The sequence below is a fragment of the Microcebus murinus genome, chromosome 3 (assembly GCF_040939455.1).
Source record: "Microcebus murinus isolate Inina chromosome 3, M.murinus_Inina_mat1.0, whole genome shotgun sequence".
Classification (NCBI taxonomy): Eukaryota; Metazoa; Chordata; class Mammalia; order Primates; family Cheirogaleidae; genus Microcebus; species Microcebus murinus.
The window spans coordinates 56,476,026-56,499,151 of record NC_134106.1 but is presented as its reverse complement, the minus strand read 5'-3'; the positions used below and the strand labels follow the sequence as shown (position 1 = coordinate 56,499,151).

General features: G+C 37.8%; 2 protein-coding genes across 2 annotated transcripts in view; one reads left to right on the top strand and one right to left on the bottom strand.

Moving 5' to 3' along the window:
* The window catches only part of PLEK (pleckstrin), a 224,262-nt gene that overhangs the window by 67,260 nt on the left and 133,876 nt on the right, over positions 1–23,126 (bottom strand). The gene's annotated exons all lie outside the window — the stretch shown is intronic.
* CNRIP1 (cannabinoid receptor interacting protein 1) lies at positions 141–22,814 on the top strand. The gene is made up of 3 exons (XM_012750180.3): positions 141–937; positions 3,045–3,195; positions 21,816–22,814. Exons 1-3 carry the CDS (start codon positions 759–761, stop codon positions 21,978–21,980), a joined length of 495 nt encoding a protein of 164 aa, XP_012605634.1. The 5' UTR covers positions 141–758; the 3' UTR covers positions 21,981–22,814.

The following is a 23,126-nucleotide window of genomic DNA, read 5'->3' as shown; positions in this document are numbered from 1 at the left end:
TCGAATATGCTTCTTTTCTTTTCTCTTGCTTCCGTACGTTCCTAATCCAGTGTGGCCGGCAGTGCACATTAGATGGAATTGCGCCTTGCCTCGGCCATTTCCCCTAAGCTTTAGGAAGACTCGAATTTCCTGAAATCTCAATCTCTAGCTAGCGGTTTCCTGTTTCCTTTCCCCTCTCAGTCTCCTCCTGCCTGGCTGGGGCCGGATCCGCAAGCAACAGTGTCCACATCCCCTTAGCGGCCTTGCGGTACCCCGATTCCGGGGATCTCACTCGCGGGGGTAGGAGTCGCTTAACCCCAGAGCCTCCCGTGCCTCTCCTCCTCCCACCCCGTGCCGTTCTAGGAGGAGCCTAAATGTCCGCTTCCCTAGCTGAAGGGGATTGTGGTGCGTAAACAGGATTAACTCCCTCGCCCCCAGGCGCGCCGAGCTGCTAGGTGGCCTGCGGGCCGGAGCGAGCCCTCGGGTGCGCGGAGGGCGCAGCAGCGGAGCGGGGGATGGGGAAGCTCTCGGCCCGGAGGCTGTCTCTCGGGCCCGCGTCCTCGCCGACTGGGGCGGGGGGCCACAGCCTCTGCAGCTGCTGCTCCGAAGCCCAGGCGGACGGCGGGGACCGCGCGGGTTCCTAGCGGCAGCCTCCCCTCCGCCGCCTCCCTCTCCCTCCTCGCGCGTCGTCTTCTCCGCCCCCCGCGCTCCAACCACTCGGTCGCAGCCCGCGCCGTCCCCCGGCCCCCGGAGCCGCCGCGCCAGCCCCTCGCCCAGCCATGGGGGACCTGCCGGGCCTCGTGCGCCTCTCCATCGCGCTGCGCATCCAGCCCAATGACGGCCCGGTCTTCTACAAGGTGGACGGGCAGCGATTCGGCCAGAACCGCACCATCAAGCTGCTCACCGGCTCCTCCTACAAGGTGGAGGTGAAGATTAAGCCCACCACGCTGCAGGTCGAGTGAGTGCGGGGTGCGCCGCGGCTGCAGGTGCCGCGAGGGGTGCGGGCGGAGGACAGGGGACCCCGGGACGCCAGCGCCTCCCCGGGGCCTCTGGCCTCGCCCAGCGGGCCCAGGGGTGGGGAGAAGAGGTCTGCTCCCTGTTCGCCTTCGCCCCTTCCTCTGCCTTACGCTTGTATTCCTCTGTCCTCGCTTCCCTTCACCCCTCGGGATGACTTCAGTAGCTTCGTTTAAATCATCGACTAGAAGCCAGGGTTTATGTTTGTTTCTTATAAATTTTTCATCCCTTCTGTCCAGCCACGGGCGGGGAACCGCGGGCGGCCGGGTGGGGCAGAGAGGAGAAGCTCGCAGGGTTCACCACCGCAATCCCTGCCCTCCTCTGCTCGGTCCTGGCGTGCAGCCCGCTCTGCCTTCCAGGCTGAAGAAAGAGGGGAGAAAGGCTGAGGAATGAGGAGTCAAGGCGGGAGAGGGGTGGCTATTGGGGCTCCCTGAGGGATGCTCCCCGCCCCTCCGAGGCCAGGGTCCCCAGATCTGGAGGACCAGGCACAAGCCCAGGGTGGCCGCCTATGGTCAGGCCTAGTTTCACGGTTTTCCATGCTTATGCTTTTCGTTCTCTCCCGAGTTTTCTGTTCAGCCTGGTGATGCTGCCTGGGATTAGCAACATCCTCACAGCAAGAGGATGTTTTTTGGTTTATTCGTGGCAGGAATTATTTCTTCCCAGCTCCAACAGGATGATGTATGCAGTAGACCTCTGGCGGGAAAGTCTGTGTGGGGGCCTTGACCTCTCAACTTCCACCTAAGCATTGTGTGAAGTCTAGTCTGGAAAGAGAAAATAAACCAACATTTATCGTATATACCATATGCTGGGCATTATTGTGGGGTGGGGCCGGGGAGTGGGCTTTGAATTCAACAGGCAGCTTTTATAGCTTTTAAGTTAGTACAATAAACTTCGATTTGCCTTTCAGGCGCAAGGACCTAGGACCAAGCCTGGATGGTTTCTGGTCCTCCTGGTCCACCTATTTGTCAGCATCTCTCACAGCTGTACGCAGCTATGGTGGGGTGTGCACCTGGATATAACGCAGGCTTTTCCTTTCCCCCCTTTCCTGGCAACCTATTCCTAGACTGGTTGGAGGATTGGTTGCAGGAAAGGTTGTGTGTTATATACTCCATTTTCTTCAAAGTAGTTCTCTAGTTCCAAACTAATCCACAAATTAATTTGTTAATAACAGAATTGTTTTTTTCTAATTACACTTTAATTTCATCAAGGATTTTTCAGTGCTCTAACCCAGTAGTTCTCAAACCTGAGTATACATCAGAATCATCTGGAGACCCTGTGAAAACACAGATGACTGGGGCCCACCCAATACACCCTACTGTGGCTGCGTACAGCAGTGAGAGATGCTGACAAATAGGTGGACCAGGAGGACCAGAAACCATCCAGGTTTGGTCCTACATCCTTGCACCTGGAAGGTGAATCCAAGTTTATTGTACTAACTTAAGCTATAAAAGCTGCCTGCTGGATTCAAAGCCCACTTCCCACCCCCACCCACAATAATGCTGTGGGCATTAAGAATTAAGTTTACTGTGGGCTTAAGAATTTCCTTTTAATAGGTCCACAGGTGATGCTGATACTGCTAGTCCAGGGACTTCACTTTGAGATCCATTATCCTAACGCAAAGGAATGATGCCAGTAAGGATTTCTGGTGGTGTGGCAGGTGTGAAGTACCCCAAATCACAAGACCCCTGATTGTTGGAACAGAACAAGTCATTAGAGAACTGGTTCAGTGATTCTTGATCTTACCTGCACATGAAGATCACCTAGATAAACTTAAAATAAATTTATCAGTGCCCAGACTACATCCCAGACCAATTGAATCTTAATCTCTGGGGTTGGGGATGGGGCTGGGTATAGGTAGGTTTTTAATGGCTCCACAGATTATTTTAATGAGTAACTAAAGAGGAAAGCCACTACCTCCTGAACTTTCTACCATATCACAATGTCCCCTTTAGCCAAACCCTGTAGGTTTCCTGCCTGGGGTTTTGCTCCAGACCAAGACAGGTTGCCTAGGCTAATTCCTACCATATGTGGTCAACTCAAGTTCATTGCAGGAACATTTCCATTGGTGGTGTGCTAGTCCCGCTGGAGCTGAAGTCTAAAGAGCCTGATGGGGACAGAATTGTTTATACGGGCACATATGACACAGAAGGTGTGGTCCCAACCAAGAGTGGAGAACGGCAACCCATCCAGATCACCATGCCGGTAAGGCCCATTTGGGGTTTTGGAGGTGTGGTACCAGGGCAAAGGGAAACCATGGAGATCACTGTCTTTTTAAAGAAAAGGTGTATTCAAAGCCAAGTACTGTGGAAATTGGGTTGTGAGTCTCCTTCAAGGATCTGCTGGAGAGAGAACTATGTAATTATCTTTTGTATGGCAGCCTGACCCTATAAATGCCACCATATAAGTAGAAGTAGATAGCTTGGGAGAGGTAGTACCTATATCACCATTTCCCCTGTTATATTCTATATCAGGACTGGTTTAGATAATTGGCCCTGAAAAGTTTCTGATTCCAAGTAGCCACAATCTTTTGGTTGTGAGAAAGCTGATTTGAATGACATTTTGCTACTTAAATCTACTCTAAAGGAAGGAACCCAAAAAGTGACTGCCATGGAAATTGATAAACCTCTTAACATCTAGTAAAACAATGATATAACCAGGTCATATTGGCCCCTAAGTTAAAAGGAAAAATTGGTAGAAAGGATAATCAAGATACAGATTTAAATATATGTGCAAACATGATAGGTGATGAAGTAAGCTTGCTAAAACACAGGAAACGGAAGGCTCACCCAAACTGCTGCTGTAAAAGTTGGATAGTTTTTTCCCTCTGCAAGAACAGCCTTGAATTGTCTGCCCCCTAGCTTTATAGGGAATATCGCAGTGGTTCTCAGATATCAGTGTGCATAAAAATCTCCTTGGTGGTTTGTTTAAAACACCAGACTCAAGCTCCACCTCCAGTGATTTTAGTTCAGTAGAGCTAGGGTGAAGCCAAAGAAACTCTTAACAAGCATAGAGGATCCAGATGGGGATGGTTTGTAGAATGCACTTTGAGAAGCACAGGTCTAAGAGCTAATCCATATAGTTCTTCAGAATCTGTTTTAACAGTGCCCAATATACTTAAAACAACCACAACAGTAACACAAGGAAATAATCTAGCAGCCCATGCCTTTGCATCTTATGTTTGAATTATTTTTGGAAAAAGTTCTATTTTCCACCAAAGAATCTTCAACAGAGAAAAATACAAAATGGGGGAAATAAGTAATTCCTGTAAGAGACAGCTGTTAACATTTTGATGAATATTCGTAGAAAATCATTTCTACTATGTCTTAGAATACATACGTACTTATTGGGTATCATTCTATATATTTTCTACTTATGTATATCTTTCAATATCAAATATACATTCAAAGATGTATACATGGAACATCATTTTAAAGTCTGTATGGGTCCGCTATGATCTCATTGTATCAAATTATCTTCAGTCACCTATTGCTGATTATTTCTATTTTTCAGTATTATAAACTACATTAAAAATCACTCACTTCTGCACAATTGTCTAATGTTTTCTTGACTCCTAGAAAAAATTTGCATGTTAAGGCACTTTATGAGACTGCCTAACTGACCTCCAGAAAAGCTAGGCAATTTACACTCCTACCATCTGTATTTAAGTATCCATCTCTCTCTGCACTAGGTATAATTAATCATTTTTAAATATTTTTAATCTGATAGGCAGAATATTTTAATTTTTATTTCTTTGGTTTCTGTTAATTTGAAATATTGACATGTTTATTTACTATTTGTATTTCCTTTGTGGATTGCATGTTCATAGGTTTTACCCATTTTTATACTTAACTGTATCTCAGTGATTTTTAAGAAGCCTATATAAAAAATAGTCATCTCTTTTATCATATCTTGGATGTATTCATCATTTATCATTTGCTTTTTAACTTTTCTTAAAAGATAAATTTTAAAGTTTCATATAGTTCAACATATAAGCCTTTTCCTTAATGGCTTTTGCAGTTAAGATCCAGCTTGGAAAATCTACCTTGACTCCAAGATTGATTATGCATGCATATACACACAGCTGCATTTGTGCATTTTCATCTGAACTCTCATGGTCCCATTTGTTAAATTTCCAATGAATTATTGATTTAAATTTTTTAGTTCATACTTTTATATTGGAATGTATTTGTCCATAATGTCCTAATACAATTATATAAATAATGCATACTTCTCCAATGGTCAGTTTCATGGTAATTACTTATATGACAAAAATTGTCTCTTTGTATACCTCTCTAATCCTGTTGATTTGTCTACTCTTATACCAATATTGCATTGTTTTAAATGCATTGTTTTTATTAATATATGTATTCATATATTTTATAACTTCCCATCTTATTAAACTTGCTTACTAAAATATTTTAGTTAATTATCTTGGGTTTTTGAGATAGATGGTCATAATCTGTTTATAACTGTCATTTTTCTGGGTTTTTTTCCCCCCTGGCCTTATTGCATTGTATAATGTTTCTAGAATAATGTTGACGACTAGTAGTAGCAGGAAATATCCTTGTCCCCAGGACTTCAGTGTTAGGTACAATGTTAGTTTCAGAAACTTATGTTAAAGCAAACCTGTTCTAGTTCACTAAGGTATTTTTTAAATTGGAAGATCTATTGAATTTCATCTAACTCCTTTTCCTGTCTATGGAGATAATTTATCTTTTTTGACATTATTGTGATGAATTATATAAAGTAATACACATTCAAATACTAAGCTATCCTTTATTTCCTAAAATAAGCCATACTTAAACATGATGTGTTAGTTTTATTTAATAATATATTGCTAAATTTGGTATGCTAAGATTTTATTTAGGATTTTTAGATTTTTATTTTTTATTTGCTTGCCTTATGTTTTATTTTTTATTTGCTTGCCTTATGAGCAATTATTTGAGGAGTTCCTGTATATCAGGCAGCTGGGGGAAGCGTGATAAACAAAGTAGATACCCCTGTCTTCATGAAACTTCTAGAGGGAGAAAAACCTACCTTATACATGTTTGTCAATAAGGTAAATACTTGTTATTATAAAAAAGTGAGTGAAAAAGTAGTAGTGCCCTTGGAACATATAGTGGGGCTCTTATCCTAATCCACGATTTTGGGGGTGGCTTTCTTGAGAAAGAAATTAATTAAGGATGAATAAGAGCTGAGGGAAGAGGGAGCTCTTGAGGGAAGAGGAGTTGCAAAAGTGGAGAGCTGAGAGAGAGCATATGATACTCTAATGGGTGAGAGAAGCCCAGCATGGCTGGAGTGGAGAGTGAGGCAGAGACTGGCTCAAGATAAAACTGGAGGGGTAAGTAGGGATTAGATAGCATAGGGTCATCATCTTTATTGGCTTTATCCTAATGACTATAGGAATTCATTAAAGATTTTCAAATCAATTTTGAGATACAATTTATACACAATAAAATGCACCAACTTTAAGTGTACCATTACATAGGTTTTGGCAAATGCATGCTACTATATAATCACCAAAGATACAGAAGTAAAGATACAGAACACTTCTATTACCCTGAAAATTCCCCCATTCCCATTTGCAGTTAATCTTCCCAACCCTACCCCACCCTGAGCTTGCTGTCTCAATATTAGTTTTAACTATGTGACAAGGTCTTGTAAATAGAATTATGCTGTTGTGTCTGACTTCTTTTGCTTGGTATAATGTTCTTGAGATTCATCTATGTTGTATGTATCAGTACTTTTATTGCTAGGTAGTACAATAAATTATATGGATATAGACCAATTTACCCCTTTACCAATAAATGGACATCTGGGTTGTTTTAAGCTTTTGGTATTATGCTGCTATGAACATTTGAGTATGAGTCTCAGTGTGAGTACATGTTTTCATTTCTCTTGAGTAAATACTTGAGAGGAAAATTGCTAAGTCACATGGTAAGTGTATATCTATATAAAAAATGTTCAGATTTTTGTACTATTTCATATTTCCAACATCAATGTATGAGAATTCTAGTTGCTTTACACAATCTATGTGAATCTTCTTAATTTAAAAATGCAAACAACCTAGAAGCGCCAAAACAATTTTATTTCATTATCTGTATTGTAGTCCTTAAATCAGGTAGCATAAATCTTCCATCTTTGCTTATCCACAGTTATTTTGGCTATTCTAGGTCCTTCACATATATCATATACATGGGATATATATATTAGAATAAGCCTGTCAGATTTCTCCAAAAATTGGGATACTGGGTTTGCATTAAATCCATGGATCAATTTGGAGAGATTTAACATCTTAATATTGAGTTTTCTAATCCATGAATATGCTATGTCTCTATTTAGGTCTTCTTGAATTTTCTCTGTAGTATATTACAATGTTCCCTCTATAGATTTTATACATATTTTGTTAAACCTATTACTACATGTTTTTGAATGCTACTATAAATGGAATTGTTTTTATTGCTGGTATGTGGAAATAAAAGTGATTTTTGTACATTGATCTTGAATCCTGAGACTCTGCTAATCTCACTTATTAATCCTAATAGCTTTCTTTTGTAGAAGCTCTAGGATTTTCTACTTACATCATCTTGTCATCTGTAAATAAAAACAGTTTTTCTGCTTTCTTTCCAATCTGTATTCCTTTTATTTATGGCCTAATTTTCATGACTAAGACCTTCAATATGCTGCTAAACAGAATGGTGAGAGTAGACATTCTTGTTCCTCAATCTTAGGAGAAAGCATTCAGTTTTTCAGCAACAAGTATATTAGCTGTATCATTTTTTATTCTAAATACTGTTATTAGGTTAAGGAAATTCCCTTCTATTCCTAGTTTATGGAGGCTTTTATCATGAATGTATTGTAAAATGTTTTCAAATACTTTTTCTATATCTTTTGAAATGGTCATAAGGTATTTTTTTCTTTATTCTTTTTATAGTAGATTACATTGCTTTTTCAATATTAAAATAACCATGAATTCCCAGGTAAAATACCACTTTGTTATGGTATATTCTCTGTATGTATAGCTGGATTTGATTCATTGATATTTTGTTGAGAATTTTATATCTTTCTGGGGGATATTTTTGTATGTTTTTTTTCTTATCTCTCTGTCTAGTTTTGGTGTCAGGGTAATGCTAGCTGCATAAAATGATTTGGAAAGTATTCACTCTTCTATTTTCTGAAAGAGTTTTTATAAAACTGATATTATTCCTAGTGTCAGGTAGAATTCATGAAGGCATTTTACTTTATTTGAAGGTTTTTAATTATAAATTCAATTTCTTTAATTGATATTGGGCTATTTGGGTTTATTTCTTGAGTTAGTTTTATAATTTGTCTTTGAAGTCATTCATTTCAATTAAGTTGTCAAATTTATTAGCATAAAGAATTCACAATAATCCTCCACCATCGTTTAATGTCTTAGGATCTCTAATAATGTCTATTCTTTCATTCTTAATATTCAATATTTTTCCTTTTTCTTTCCTGATCAGTCTAGCTAGTGATTTTAGTTATATTGGCCTTTTCAAAATCCTAGCTTTGTTTTCACATGCTTTACTCTCCATTTTTAAATTTCATTTTATGGTCCTATACTTCCTTCCTTTGTTTCCTTTGAAATATTTTAATTAAGGCTTAATACATTTACATAAAATGATCCTTTTGTCTATTGTGGAGTTCTGGTTTTCAGCAATTTGACTGTGATATACCTAAGTATGTTTTTTTCTTTGTATCTTTTTTCTTGGGATCATTGAATTCTTCAATCCATAGGTTAATGTTTTCACGAAATTTAGAGCTTTATCAACTGTTTTGTCAAATACTTTTTTTCCTACTCCATTACCTACTTTCTTTGTAGGACTTCAAGTAAACATATGTTGAAAGCTTCATATTATCCCACAAGTCTTTAAGGCCCTGTTCAATTTTCTTAAATTTTTTAAATGAATCTTCAGATTAGATCATTTCTATTGATGTATCCTTAAGGTTGCATTTGATTGTTTCTTCTGTATCATTAAGGTTACATTTGGTTCCTTAAGGTTACATATTGTTTCTTCTGTATCCTTAAGGTTACATTTGATTGTTTCTTCTGCTATTTCCAGTCTTATATTGGTCTTCTAAGTATTTCTCTAGTATATTTTCCAGCTCTAGCATTCTCATTGTATCTTTTATAATTTCAATTTCTCAAGATTCCTTATGTTTGTTTCTTGAGACTTTATTTCTTTGAGCATATTTATAATTGCTGGTTTGAAATGTTTGATAAATAAACACCTGGCTCTATTTAGAGTAAATTACTATAGACTTTTTTCCTGAATGTGGGTCACACTTTCCTATTTCAGTACATGTCTAGTAATTTTTGCCTAGAAACTTAACATTGTGGGTAATATATTATTGACTCTGGTTGCTATTTTATTCTTCTGAGTATTATTATTATTTTTTTTTACATTCTAGCAGGCAGTAAACATTCCTATACTCAAACTTCAGTGTCTTCCTAGCAGTGTGTAGCAGCTAATATCTCTGCTCAGTCTTTTTTAGCTTTTAATTGCTTGGCTTGTTTAGCCTAGTCCTTTTTTGTGCCCATGGAGTTTAGCAGTCAGCCAAGAAATCAGAGTTTATAGTGAGCTTTTTAGATCCCACCCACCCTTAGGTTCCCCTAAATTTCCAGCTGCTCTGCCAGTGTTAAACTCTTACTTTGACACCTGATGCCAGTAAGACTCCAACTTCTTAGATTTGGGAATGCACTCAAATAAAAATGAACTTATAAATCTCATTCAGCACAACTTTATCTTTCCAAGATTGTGCTGGCTTGTCTGCTTTTTCAATGAGTCTCCTAGTGTGTCCCCCTCCCACTACCCTGTACATGCAGTTGGCTAGGGATTACAATAGGAGTTATGGCCAGATTTGGGGTTCCATCCTTTCTGCAGCTCTTTTTCCTAGTGTTTCCTGCCTCAATTTCCAGCTTCTCTGCCAGTTCTGTTGTTGTCTTCTGCCACTTTCAGCAGGTAGGGCTCCCACTTTCTCCTGACAGACATTCAAGGGATTGAGGAGTGCCCTTGGGCAAGAAAACCACAAACGAAATTTGTAACTGTTGCAGTTGAAGTCTTTCAAGGGTGAGTCTCCTCTGGCTTCTGTCCTACTTTTAGGAGTCACTTTCTCAAGCCCTCAAATAGTTTTAGTTTACATTTTGCCAGATTGCATAATTAATTGTGTAAGGTTCGCCCAACAAATCCATTTCACGATTACTCCCCTTTTTAAAAACCTTTCAATGTAGGAGTTTTAGTGTGATAAGATTAGCATGTTAAAATTGGCATGTGGGCCGGGCGTGGTGGCTCACGCCTGTAATCCTAGCACTTTGGGAGGCCGAGGCGGGCGGATTGCTCAAGGTCAGGAGTTCGAAACCAGCCTGAGCGAGACCCCGTCTCTACCAAAAATAGAAATAAATTAATTGGCCAACTAAAATATATATATACAAAAAATTAGCCGGGCATGGTGGCGCATGCCTGTAGTCCCAGCTACTCGGGAGGCTGAGGCAGTAGGATCGCTGAGCCCCGGAGATTGAGGTTGCTGTGAGCCAGGCTGACGCCACGGCACTCACTCTAGCCTGGGCAACAAAGTGAGACTCTGTCTCAAAAAAAAAAAAAAAAAAAATTGGCATGTGGCCGGGCGCGGTGGCTCACGCCTGTAATCCTAGCTCTCTGGGAGGCCGAGGTGGGCGGATTGCTCAAGGTCAGGAGTTCAAAACCAGCCTGAGCAAGAGCGAGACCCCGTCTCTACTATAAATAGAAAGAAATTAATTGGCCAACTGATATGTATATAAAAAATTAGCCGGGCATGGTGGCGCATGCCTGTAGTCCCAGCTACTCGGGAGGCTGAGGCAGAAGGATCGCTGGAGCCCAGGAGTGTGAGGTTGCTGTGAGCTAGGCTGACGCCATGGCACTCACTCTAGCCTGGGCAACAAAGTGAGACACTGTCTCAAAAAAAAAAAAAAAAAAAAAAAAATTGGCATGTGTAGATTGGAAGGGGAGATAGGCAAAGAAAAATTAGAATGCAGTCTTAAGTTTTCATGTTAAGGTTAATAGCATTCCAAAACAAATTAGAAACTTTTTTTTATAGTTTATAGTCTAAAACAATTTGCACAGCATAGCACTTAGCTGTTATTTGAAAGTCTGACAGAATTTCCCCATGAGTCAGACCAAAAATAAAGATATCTGGAAAGGCTGTCTATAACTTTTAATTTAGTACATGACTTTTGCCTTTTGGGGGTCTTATTGAGTCAATGTTATATTTTTCTGAGGAAAACATCCATTTCTACAGAAATGGATCATACATTTAAAAATGTATTTTCAGACCTCTAGGAGTATTGAACACTATTGATAGATCAGTTAAGCCATCAAAAACAATACCCTTAAGTCTAGACCAACTTTCACTGAATTGTATTTTGACATTAGGCTTTCAAGCATTTATGAAAGTTTGCTCACAGCTAAATGCCCTTTAATGTTCTATGTGGAGTTTTGTTTTTTTTTAAGAATTTAGAACTAGGAAAACTTTTTGGATTTTTTTTCTCCAAGAAATTAATATTTCTCTCCTCTCTAATGAGGAAAATGATTTAACTCATTTTTCAAACTGTTTTCTGAAGTCTTCCCCTGAGGTACTACATTAGGGCTTGTTGAAAGGGACAGGGAGGAAGCAAGCATCTCTCTTCATCTAGTTATATATTACAGTGCTGACTTATATTGTGAAGAAAAAGTTCTGTAAAAATATTTTAAATCACTGATAACTGGCAGTCTTTTTTTGCATTGGAAACCAGAAAGCCCAGAACCAAATCTAAGCTCAAACAATGCATTATGTTTAATATGCTTATTTTTCATGATTATTTTTATTTGCATATTTTTAGCTTTATATAAAAATCTAAATGCCATCTTAAATTCTTTGTATAATTTACAGTATGCTATTAATCAAGGTTGAATAAGATGAGAAAGTTAAATTAAGTAAAATTATGGGAAAATCAAAATACTGTTAACTATGGGAAAATAACTCGATTTTTCAATAGAAGAAATCATAAAGGAAAATAAAGCAATAGAAAAGCATGACACTTTTTAAATCTTTGAGCCTGATTTTTTTAAAATACCAATCTTCAACAGAAATACTGACAAAACAGGAAGAAAACTTTCCAGGAGAAGAAATGAAATTAAAATGTAGAAATGTTCATTCTTGCAAGTAATAGTGAAAAACTAAACTAGAACATCTACTTCTTTTTTTTTTTTTTTTTTTTTTTTTTTTTTTGAGACAGAGTTTCGCTTTGTTGCCCAGGCTAGAGTGAGTGCTGTGGCATCAGCCTAGATCACAGCAACCTCAAACTCCTGGGCTCAACCGATCCTGCTGCCTCAGCCTCCCAAGTAGCTGGGACTACAGGCATGTGCCACCATGCCCGGCTAATCTTTTTTCTATATATATTAGTTGGCCAATTAATTTCTTTCTATTTATAGTAGAGACGGGTCTCGCTCTTGCTCAGGCTGGTTTCAAACTCCTGACCTTGAGCAATCCTCCCACCTTGGCCTCCCAGAGTGCTAGGATTACAGGTGTGAGCAAAAAATCTACTTCTTAAAGTAATTCTCAGTGATATCTTTAAACAAAGCCTTCTTTATTGCTGGTAACATTGTAAAATGGTATGTACAATGCTTTTAAAAAAATGACTATATGTGGGATTAGCCATAAAGATTCATTTATTTTGAGCAAATAATTTCACTCTTGTTGAAGTAGAGATATATATGCACAAAATTAATTATTAGAATGTTTTTTATGGTAGGGGACAACTGACATATCTAATATCTGGGGAATAGTCTAATTGTTGTAATACATCATGATAGAGTCCTATGTCACTACTAAAACTGTAACAATGAATAGGTAGTTGGACAACATACAGTTATAATTGTTGAACTTTTAAGATTAAAAACAACTGCAACTATAAAACATGCATATGTAGAAGGTAATCTGAACATGAACTGAATCAAAATGTAGGGATTACTTCTGCTTTAAAAATTTGCTCAAATTTCTGAACCTTGTTATTTCACTTTTTTAATCATGCAAATCTTGCAAGATGCTGGGATGCATTCCCAGCCCCTCCCCTCTGTGCCTTTAAAATTATTACTTATTAAAAGTAATAATACCTTTTAACCAAAAAGGAATCCCACAAGGACTTGCTAGCCTTCAGTCATATTTGTTGTGACACTAAATGGCAGTATTTGAGAATATGACTTTCTGCAGAAAACAACTAGCATCAAACCCTTATGGGTAAACATGTAATCTGTATACCACAGTAGAGCTAAAAGTATCCTTAGAGATCATATAGTAGAATTCACCCTGCATTGAAAAATCAAGCCCACCGAGTTAAGATATTCCTAGGTTCATACAGTTAATTACACAAGTAGATAGCATCCTGATATCTTCCTGACTTCCAGTTTTCTGACATTCTTGACTTTTCCTCAGGCATCCACAACAGTGACATTCCCCTTATAAACTAGGAATAATAATCTAGGGACTGGCTACTTAACTGGATTTACCTGGACGTGTCAAGGTTTCAGTGTTTTCTGTGAGAATGTGGTATCTGTATATAATTTTTAATACGCTTGAAATATTAGTGACTTAATGTCATAGATCATGTTAAAGTCTTCACCACTAGAATGAAACCTTGAATGTAGCACTATAGCTGCTGACTTGATCAGAAAGCCTTCGTTTCAATCATTTTCCTTGTAATCAGCCTATTATAAGTAAGATACAACTAGATGACCAATGCTCAACCTAAAAGTTGTGCAGTCATTGTTGGGAACAATTAACTATCCATCCCCTACTTCTAGATGTCACAATTTATATTAAGAATCTGGGCTTTATTGCTGGGACTGGGGGTTTATGAGTGAGTTTAGAGACTGCACAGCATTTCCTTACAACATAATCTCAAGTCATCTAGTAACTTAAGGCTTTCCAACCTTGTAGTGGATGCCTGGACAGGAAAACAAGACTTATATAAAGTAATAATACCTTTTAATGACTAGGTCTGAATCATTCAGCCAGTAAAACAAAGCCCTTTGCTTCAGTCATTTCAAAGGATTTAGAAATTCTCATTTTATAGATCCAATTAGGAAGAAGTTTTGAATCAAGGCCCTCCTAAATTGAGCTAGTCTTCTGTTTATACCTTAAGCAAAAGAAGTACGAATCCATCCTGCTAAAATCAGAGGTCCAGGAGGGAGCAGCAGCCTCAGGACATTGAAGCTCTGGTCTCCCAGCCCATATTAGCTCCAGAGGGAAGTTGGGGAGGTCTCCTGTCCTGCCCTGTGAGCACGTGGAAGAGAGAGAACAGTCTCATTTATGGTAGACTTCTCCACACTTACCCAGTGCTCAGTATGTGTTAGGTGGAAGGATGAACAACCTAAAGGTAGCTCACTGACCTACTAAGACCTCATGAAAATTCTAACAGTCATAGTATTTGCAGTTCTGCTTCAAGCTAAAATTTCAACTCTAATTACAGATGCTATTCTTACGAGTCTTGTGATTCTAAAGTTATTTCAGAGTAGTTTTTGAAGAATGTTTTAATCATTGAATAAATGATGCTAGGCTGATTGGCTATTTGGGGGAAACATCATCATTGTTCTTTCCTGATATCCCACTCCATAATATATTTCAGATGGAAAAAGTGAACTTTTTGAAAACTCTAAATGAAAAGAATCCATCTCAATTTGTAAAAAAATGGAAGAAATTCAAAGGTAAAAGTTGAAAACTTCTATTACTCATGATGTAAAATTTCTATCAAACACCATAAGTTAAATTTTAATTAAAAGGTAACTTAAAATGCAAATGACAATTGGTGAAAAATTATTGGCAATATGTTCGGTCTCCCAAGCTGTGTTACCTTGATTTGCCACTGCCCATACAGACCCTGCTGCTACCTTTAATAATACTGCACAGCCCTTTAGAGCCCACTGAAACAATGAGCGGCCACTGAAGTCAGGAAGTAGTCAAATGCCATCTGACTTAGATTAACAGCTGTGATCTCTTTATTCAAGTAATTCCAGAGGCCTTGGTACTGGAAGCATTAGCTCCCACTTATCAAAAGCAATACCCACCTCTAATACCTCTCAACCCCCACTTCAAAGAGTGGTGTAATTCCCTATTCAGTACCTCCAAGGAGAGAATCCGGGTATAGATTCTGTCTGCTGGAATCATCATAATCCTTTTTGCTGGCCCTCTTCAGTGGGAGACTGGTGGAAGTTTGGAGGAATAGGGCAGGAAGGTGTATGAGGCTGAGTGTGTGCGTGGAGGCGAGTACGCTCCCAAGTATAAACTGCACGTACTCCCAAATAGAAAGGTCGGTCCTCATGCCAGCTGTCTGGTCTAGTATTTGGTAAGAGCTATAACCTTAATATACAAAAAATTCTTAGAAATAAATAGGAAAGAGATGATCATTGGACATGGGAAATTTAAAAAATGAGCACACAACAATAGGCAATTTACAAAAATACAAATGGCCAGTAAATATGAGAAAAATGGTTTGATTTCACTATTGGTAAGGAATACAAATAGTGAAATGCCAATAGTCACCTATGAAATTGGTTAAATATTGAAAATTAGACCAATTGTTCAGGGCTAGTATATTTCTTTATGAAACATAGTGAACTTTATAGACTGATAATGTATCCTGTAACTTTACTAAATTCACTTATTCTAGAAGCTTCTTGTTAGATTGCTTAGTACTATCTGTAGACACAGTTGTTCATCTGAGGACAGAGACAGTTTTACTCCCTCCCTTCTACCTTTTTTTCCCCTGTTGCTTTAAGGCACTGGCTGCAACCTGCAATATAATTCTGAATAGGGATGGTAAGAGCACATGTTCTTGCCTTGTTTCAGAATGCAAAGGGAGAAAGGACTCTGTTTCTTGCTATTAAGGATAAAGTTAGCTATAGGTTTTTTTGCCAATGCCCCTTAAGTTGAAGAATTTTCCTTTTGTTCCTAGTTTGCTGAGAATCAATATTGCATTGTAAGATGCTCTTTTTGCATCTGTTGATATGATTATATGTTTTTTTCTTTTCTGTTAATATGGCAGATTTTTGAGTACTGAACCACCGGTGAATTCCAAGGATAAACTCCCTCTTGGTCCTGATGTATCATCTTTATTATATATTGATGGATTTGATATACTAATATTTTAAGCAAATAGAAATTATAAGCAAATTATATATATATATATATATGTCCATGTGGAATCTTCCTATAATTTTTCATATAACATTTTTATCAGGTTTTGTTATTGTTGATTTCATAAAGTGAATTGAGAAATGTTCCCACTGTGGCCTGAAATAATGTATGTAGAATTGGTATTTTATTTTTCCCTTAGATGTCTGAATTTATCAATGAAGCCATTTGAGCCTGGAAGATTTTTATCTACAAATTCAATTTCTTTAGTAGATAGAGGTCTACTGACACTTTGTGTCTTTCAAGGAGGTATTTGTCCATATAGGGTCTATAATGATGCTCCCTCTTTCATTTCTAATACTGGTCATTTTTCTTGCTCAATTTTGTCAGGGATTTATAATTTTAAAGATATTTAAGACAAACAGATTTTAGTTTCATTGATTTTTTTTCTTTATAGTTCTTCATTTTCTAATTCATTGATTTCTTTATTTCCTTTCTTCTTCTTACTCCTATATAGTCACTAGACTGGCTAAAATTAAAAGGGCTGGCAATGGCAAGTGTTGGAAAGGATGTTGAGCAACTGAAACTCTCATATTGCTGGTGGGCATATAAAACAGTACACTTAGGACAAGCTTTACAGTTTTTTATAAAGATACATACTTTATAAGACCCAGAACTTTTAGTCCTATTTATTTAGCTAAGAGAAATGGAAAACATATTTACTAATAAAATCAAGCAGTATAGGAATATAGAGGCTTGGAATCCAGTGGGAATTGATGGGTCACACTACACTAAAAGTCACAGATGCTTGTTTACACTGAATTTGTTTACTCATAAAGTAACATCAAGTTTCTATCAGTATAATAAGATTGTTCTGTGCTCCCAAGTCAATGGATTTCACATGTCTCTAGGAGAAGTATGTAGCACAGTGGGTAGAAGTACTCTGGGGATTCTATGCCAATTGGTTGTAAGACCATGGAAATTGTTTAAAGCAAAGTCTTCAGATTCCTCATTTGTTATCAAGGACAACAAATGAGTCTCCTCAGAATCGGATGTATTCTCTTCAATGTTAGTTGTAAAATAAAAGTGTATCTAGGCTTGCCATTTGTATGGGAAAACACTATGGGAAATAAAATGTCCAGGCAGAGTGTCTGTTTCAGCTGGGGCTTCTATAATATACTACCACAGATTGGGTGACTTAAATAGTAAACATTTATTTCTCAGACTTCTAGAGACTAGAAAGTCTAAAACTCAAGGCACTAGCATATCAGGTGTTTTGTGAGACCCTCTCTTTGGTTCAGAGCCACTTTCTTGCTGTATCTTCATATGGCAGAGAACAGATAGATCATCTCTCCGGTTTCTCTTCCTATAAGGGCACTAATCCCATTCATGAGGACTCTACCCTCATGACCTAATTACTTCCTAATGGCCTCATATTTAAATACCCATTACATTGGGGATTTAGACTTCAACATATGAATGGGGGGGGGATATAACAATGTCCTAAAGCATTCTTCATATGACAATTCATGTAACTTCTCACTTAGGGAGAAAAAGAAAAATAGTTCACTAACTCTTTGCCCTTTTCCTTATAGAAAGAATTTGGTACAGTGATAATAGCTCCTAGCAGGAATTAGGAGACCCTAGATTCTTGTCCTGTTCCTATCATTAGCTGGTTTTGGAGTCACTTAACCTTTTTGAATCTTAGCTTTTTCATCCATGAAATGTGGATAGCAAAAGCAAGGTGGAATGATGTCTGTGAAAGTATCATGTAAAATAAGAATGCTATGAAAATATACAGAATTATACTTGTGTATTAATCGCATCATCCAGGAGCCTGCTTGGGTAGATTTTCCTTAAAAGGGACAGCTAGGCTGGGAGGGAGTGGAGAGCATGTGTAGTTGCTTCTGTTCTTTAAGAAGAATGTCAGCTTTTGAGACCCCATGTGCTCTTAGCCAAAAGAGAACTTCTGAGCTAGGTAGTAAGAGGCCCAGGAAATAGAACTCCAAAAGAAAGAATTGGAAAAAGGCTAATGGGAAGTGTAAACAACTAAGGCATGGGGGGGAGGAAAATGTAAGCATAGTTAGCAGCAGTTGCATTTACTTCAATGTGAGCTTGGATGCAGCATTAATAAAAGAGAAACCAAAACTGAAACACAAGCACCTAAACATCCCATATCTTTAGCTGTGACTGCGGCTGTCAGCAGATTTTAATTTTGGTCTCCTGTGTTACTGAGAACTCTTAGGTTAAGACTTTCTTAATTTTAAGTTTATTCAGACAGAAGACATAAGCCTTAAGTTTTTTCTTGCCTGTGGTTATAATCATCTTGGTTGGCTTTTTTTTTTCACATCCAGCTTTTATTCAGAAAAGATCTTAGCATTGCAGCATTATTTCTCTTATTTAGCATGGTTTCAGGCTGCTTCCCTCAAAAGTTTAGCTGGTGTTTGGAAAATGTAAAATATTAGAAAGTATATATTAAAATATACAATATTTTATTATAAAATATTATAATTTAAAATTCAAATTTTAATTGGATTTTAAAATTCAGTTGTACTTAAAATGTGCAATGCTCTGTGCTGATCAAAAATAATACTAAACCCTCTGTAAAAGCCTTAGCGAATTAAGTTTATTCTACCACCACTGCCCTATTGTGAAAAAAGCTATAATATTTTCATTAGAATTTTTAAATTAATAAATTTCATCATATTTTATAAATTAATATAATATAACCTCAAGCCCAAGAGATTTTATAAATTAATATATAAATATTATAATTTATATAAAAATAATATAATTTATAAATCTTTTGGGCTTAGAGGTTTATGTATTAATTTTTGAGAGCTGATAATTTCATTTCACCATTTAAAAATTTTTGATTATGAAAATATTACAGAACAATCTGAGTAAAAAGATAGGAAAATTCAATTTCTTAGATATTATTTTTCATTTCCTTTTTTGTATGCATCTTATTTTACATATTTGAGCTCATAATGTATATAAACCATTCTGATTCATCTCTTTGCTTTCACATTGTTCTAAGCATTTTCTTACATCAACAACCCTAAATTCCTTTTTAATGGTAATGTAAGTTAATCATATGCCCCCATTTTTATATTTTCCTAATGTGGGACACTTAGATTGCTTCTGGCATTTAGAAATTTTTACTAAGTTGATATATGAATAGTATCTATGTAAAGGTTTCTATTTCTTTACTAATAACATTACATTTGAATGTTTTTCAAATATTAGCCATTTTTTTCTTTTTAATGAACTGTTCCCATTTTTTATCCAAATATTCTTAGTATTTTTTACTAATTCATATAATCTTTTATGTTAAGGATATTGACTATTTGGTAATATCTATAAATACTTACAGTTTTGATTTAATGATTTTTCTGATTATAAAAAGTAATCATTAAATTTTAAAAATCCAAATGAGCACATAGTATTCCATTAGAGTTTCCAACAATAACAAATATATTTTTAATTGGATTAATACTACACATTCTTGATGGTACTCTGCTTAGTTCATGTAACAATATAAAATAATAGAAAAATTGTATTAAATATTTTACATTTAGAATTACTACATAGTATTCCATTATAATGATATCCCATAATTAATTCATGTCTTAAAGATGAACATTTAGTGTTCAATTTTTTACTACTCTAAACTTTGGAATATTCTTAAGTTAAATTACAAGTAGAATTTCTGGACCCAAGTATACTTGTAACTTTAATGCAAATCATACTTTCCAAAGGCTATATAGTTCCATTCTCATTAGCAGTGTTTAGAATACCTGTTCCTATAGCTCACTGAAAATGGGATATTTTTATTTTTCTTAATCACCTTGAAAGTATAATTTACACATAATCAATGCACCCATTTTAAGCATATAGTTTAATGAGTTTTGACCAACATGTGCATACATCCATGTAACCACCACCCCAATCAAGATATAGAATGCTTCTATTACCCGAAAAAGTTCCCTCTTGCACATTTGCATCAATGCCCTCTTCTCACCCTAGTCCCTAAATAACCATAGATATTTCCTGTTGGTATAGATTATATTCTATCACTATATAGAGTTTTATATAAATATAGAGTTTCATATAAATCATACAATATGTATTCTTTAGGGTCTAGATTCTTTTGCTCAGCATGTTTTTGAGATCCATCTCTGTTGTTGCCTGAATCAGCATGTCCTTGTTTATTTTTTAGCAAAATGCCATTTTATAAATACACCAAAACTTGTCTATCACCAGGTGAATGAGTAAACTTTTGGGGTGACTCCAATCTGGGGCTATTGTGAACAAAGCTACTGAATGCTTGTATAGGTCTTTAAGCCAGGACTCCCTAAAAAGAAATACCTCATTTTCATACCTAGGAGGTTTGTAGACTCTAGGTATATTACCCACTGTTTCAAGTCAAGAAAATTTCACATAGGAAAGCCCAGATCTTGTTTTGGGATCAAATAAGCAGGATGAGGCAATCGTGCAGGATATAATTTTGCAAGTGTCTTGGAAAGCTATCTGGGAAGCACCTGATCACCCTGCTCCTGTATCAGCAAGAAGCATAAGACTCCTACTGCCCACTGCCCTCCCCTCCACGTCTTCTGGCTCCTAACAAGTCTAAGAATCCTGCCAAGTCAGTTCCTGTCCCCTCCCATGACAGGGGAGGGTCAGAGGAGAAAATAACGACAGGCATCATGCTGTTTAATACCAGATCCTCTAAATAGCTCCAGAAGGCAGTAGCAGGGTCAGGCTACCCCACAGGCCACTTGAGCATCTGCCCAGTGGCCTCTAGGTTATTCTGTGCCTTCTCCTTGCCTACAGGAAAGAATCATCCTTATAGCTCAGGAGAGTTCTGTGCAGTGATTTTCAGGCCCTACCTTCTGAAAACAGACTGCAAACTTCTTCAGAGCAAGAATCATGCCTTATACAAATTTTTATATATGCAAGGTCCATAGCAGATACTCAAATATGATTTTGGATAATGTATTATCTAAGCCTGAGACATGAGCATGGATTCATGACTTAAAAACACTCAATATTTGACAGTTAAGGTAGGGCCTTTAACAGTCGAATACTTCCAGCAAAATATTTTTGGTTATCACTTTGAATGAAATATTTTTCCTTGGAATTGAAGCGAATGGCAGAAGGGAAATTATATTGAATACAGATATGTTGTACATATGTTATTTTGTACCAGTGTCTTTCAAAGTAGAAGTGAAAAGACAGCTATTAAACATCATTCCTTCTCTTTCCCAGTCCCCCTTTTGTCGCAGGGACCATTTTAGAGCAAGCTATAAAATTCTGAGATCCTAAGAGTGGTTTTAGAAAATTAAACTTGAAAACCAAGATAAACTTGGGAGTTGTTTTCATTAAAAGCAGTATGATAGCAAATATGCAAATACCACTCATCCAATGGGAATAAGATTTTTATGGAGAAGAATGGTTTACAGGTAGCTTTCCAGGAAAACATCTCCCTTAATAAAGGACGGTAGAGCACTAAAGAAAAGACTTCTACCCTTTGCAGGCCAAGAGAGTCTTGGCTGGTTATACTGGATTATCAGGGGCTCTGTCGCTAACATTAGTTCTCGTCTATTGCTCATGGCAGAACGGGGTTTTCACTGGGCGTGTTTCTCTTCCCTCAGTTCACTGACATTGGGACCTTCGAGACTGTGTGGCAAGTCAAGTTCTACAATTACCACAAGCGAGATCACTGCCAGTGGGGAAGCCCCTTCTCTGTCATTGAGTACGAATGCAAGCCCAACGAGACGCGCAGTCTGATGTGGGTCAACAAGGAGTCCTTCCTCTGAAGACGACTCTTTCTCACGTTGCTGGACAATCTCAGAAATCTACTCTTAGATAAACTGGCACAAGCCATAACCAAGGCTCGCCACACCGTTGCTGTTTCCCATGTGGTACTGATGACCTACTAGCCCTGATTATTTTGAAAGTGTAATTCCCCTCTGACCCAATATCCCTGACACAAAAGATCGTGGTGTACCACCCCCGAAAATACCCCTTTCTGTATTCTGTGCTGGTGTTCCTGCATCCAACCGTTCTCGGTCTGTTGACCGCTTGTGACTGGAGCTCAGTGGAACTGGTAGGCTTGTCCTATTCTTGAGGGTTCCACGGACTGTGTGTTGTATTTCCAAGTTAAGTGATTCCTCCTTTTTTTGTTTAGTGTTCAATTTAAAAATAACAATGTGTATGGGTCCTCCCATGTGTATTATGGTAACATGTAACTTGCGATGTTTGCCAGCTTTTAAAGCAGGCTTTGTGAAAATGTAGTACCAACAGCAGTGAATGGGACTCAAATGTTGTGCTTCCTATAAACAGCTCAGCTTCTTCAGGGAAGGATAATGACAGACTAAAAGGACAAATGCTTAAAAAGTATAACATATTAAATCTCTTTCAAGTAACTTAAGGTATTGTGCAATGGCCCAGTGGAAATGGGGACAAAGCAATGCAATGGACCACTGTTAAAGTGATAAGAGTTGTAGGGTTACCCCTGTGGCAAGCTCCCATAGTGTTCAAAGATGCACAGTGATGGCATCCCTACGTTCTTCTTCACTTGAACTTTGTAAAACTGTGTATGGACCTGTAAGCAATTTTTGATATTTCTTAATAAAGGCATTGAAAATCTTGCCCTGACTTGCATTCCTTTTTTTTTTTTTTTTTTTTTTTTTGGAAACAGTCTCACTCTGTCACCCTGGCTAGAGTGCAGTGGCATCTTCATAGCTCCCTGAAAACTCAAACTCCTGGGCTCAAGCAATCCTCCTGACTCACCCTCCCAGAGTGCTAGAATTACAGGTGTGAGCCACCACACCCAACCCTGATTTGTATTCTTACTTTGGGCAGCAGCTATCTAGGTGGACCTCTGCTTCAGGCCAGCTCCACTCAGGTCTCTACATTCTAGGGCGCGGGGGATGTAGAATTAGCATGCTTATTCATGGATT

Coding starts and splice junctions, on each gene's coding strand:
- CNRIP1 (XM_012750180.3), top strand. CDS start 759: ATGGGGGACCTGCCGGGCCTCGTGCGCCTCTCCATCGCGCTGCGCATC. Junction 938..3,044: donor CCCACCACGCTGCAGGTCGA/GTGAGTGCGGGG, acceptor AGTTCATTGCAG/GAACATTTCCATTGGTGGTG. Junction 3,196..21,815: donor CCATCCAGATCACCATGCCG/GTAAGGCCCATT, acceptor CTCTTCCCTCAG/TTCACTGACATTGGGACCTT.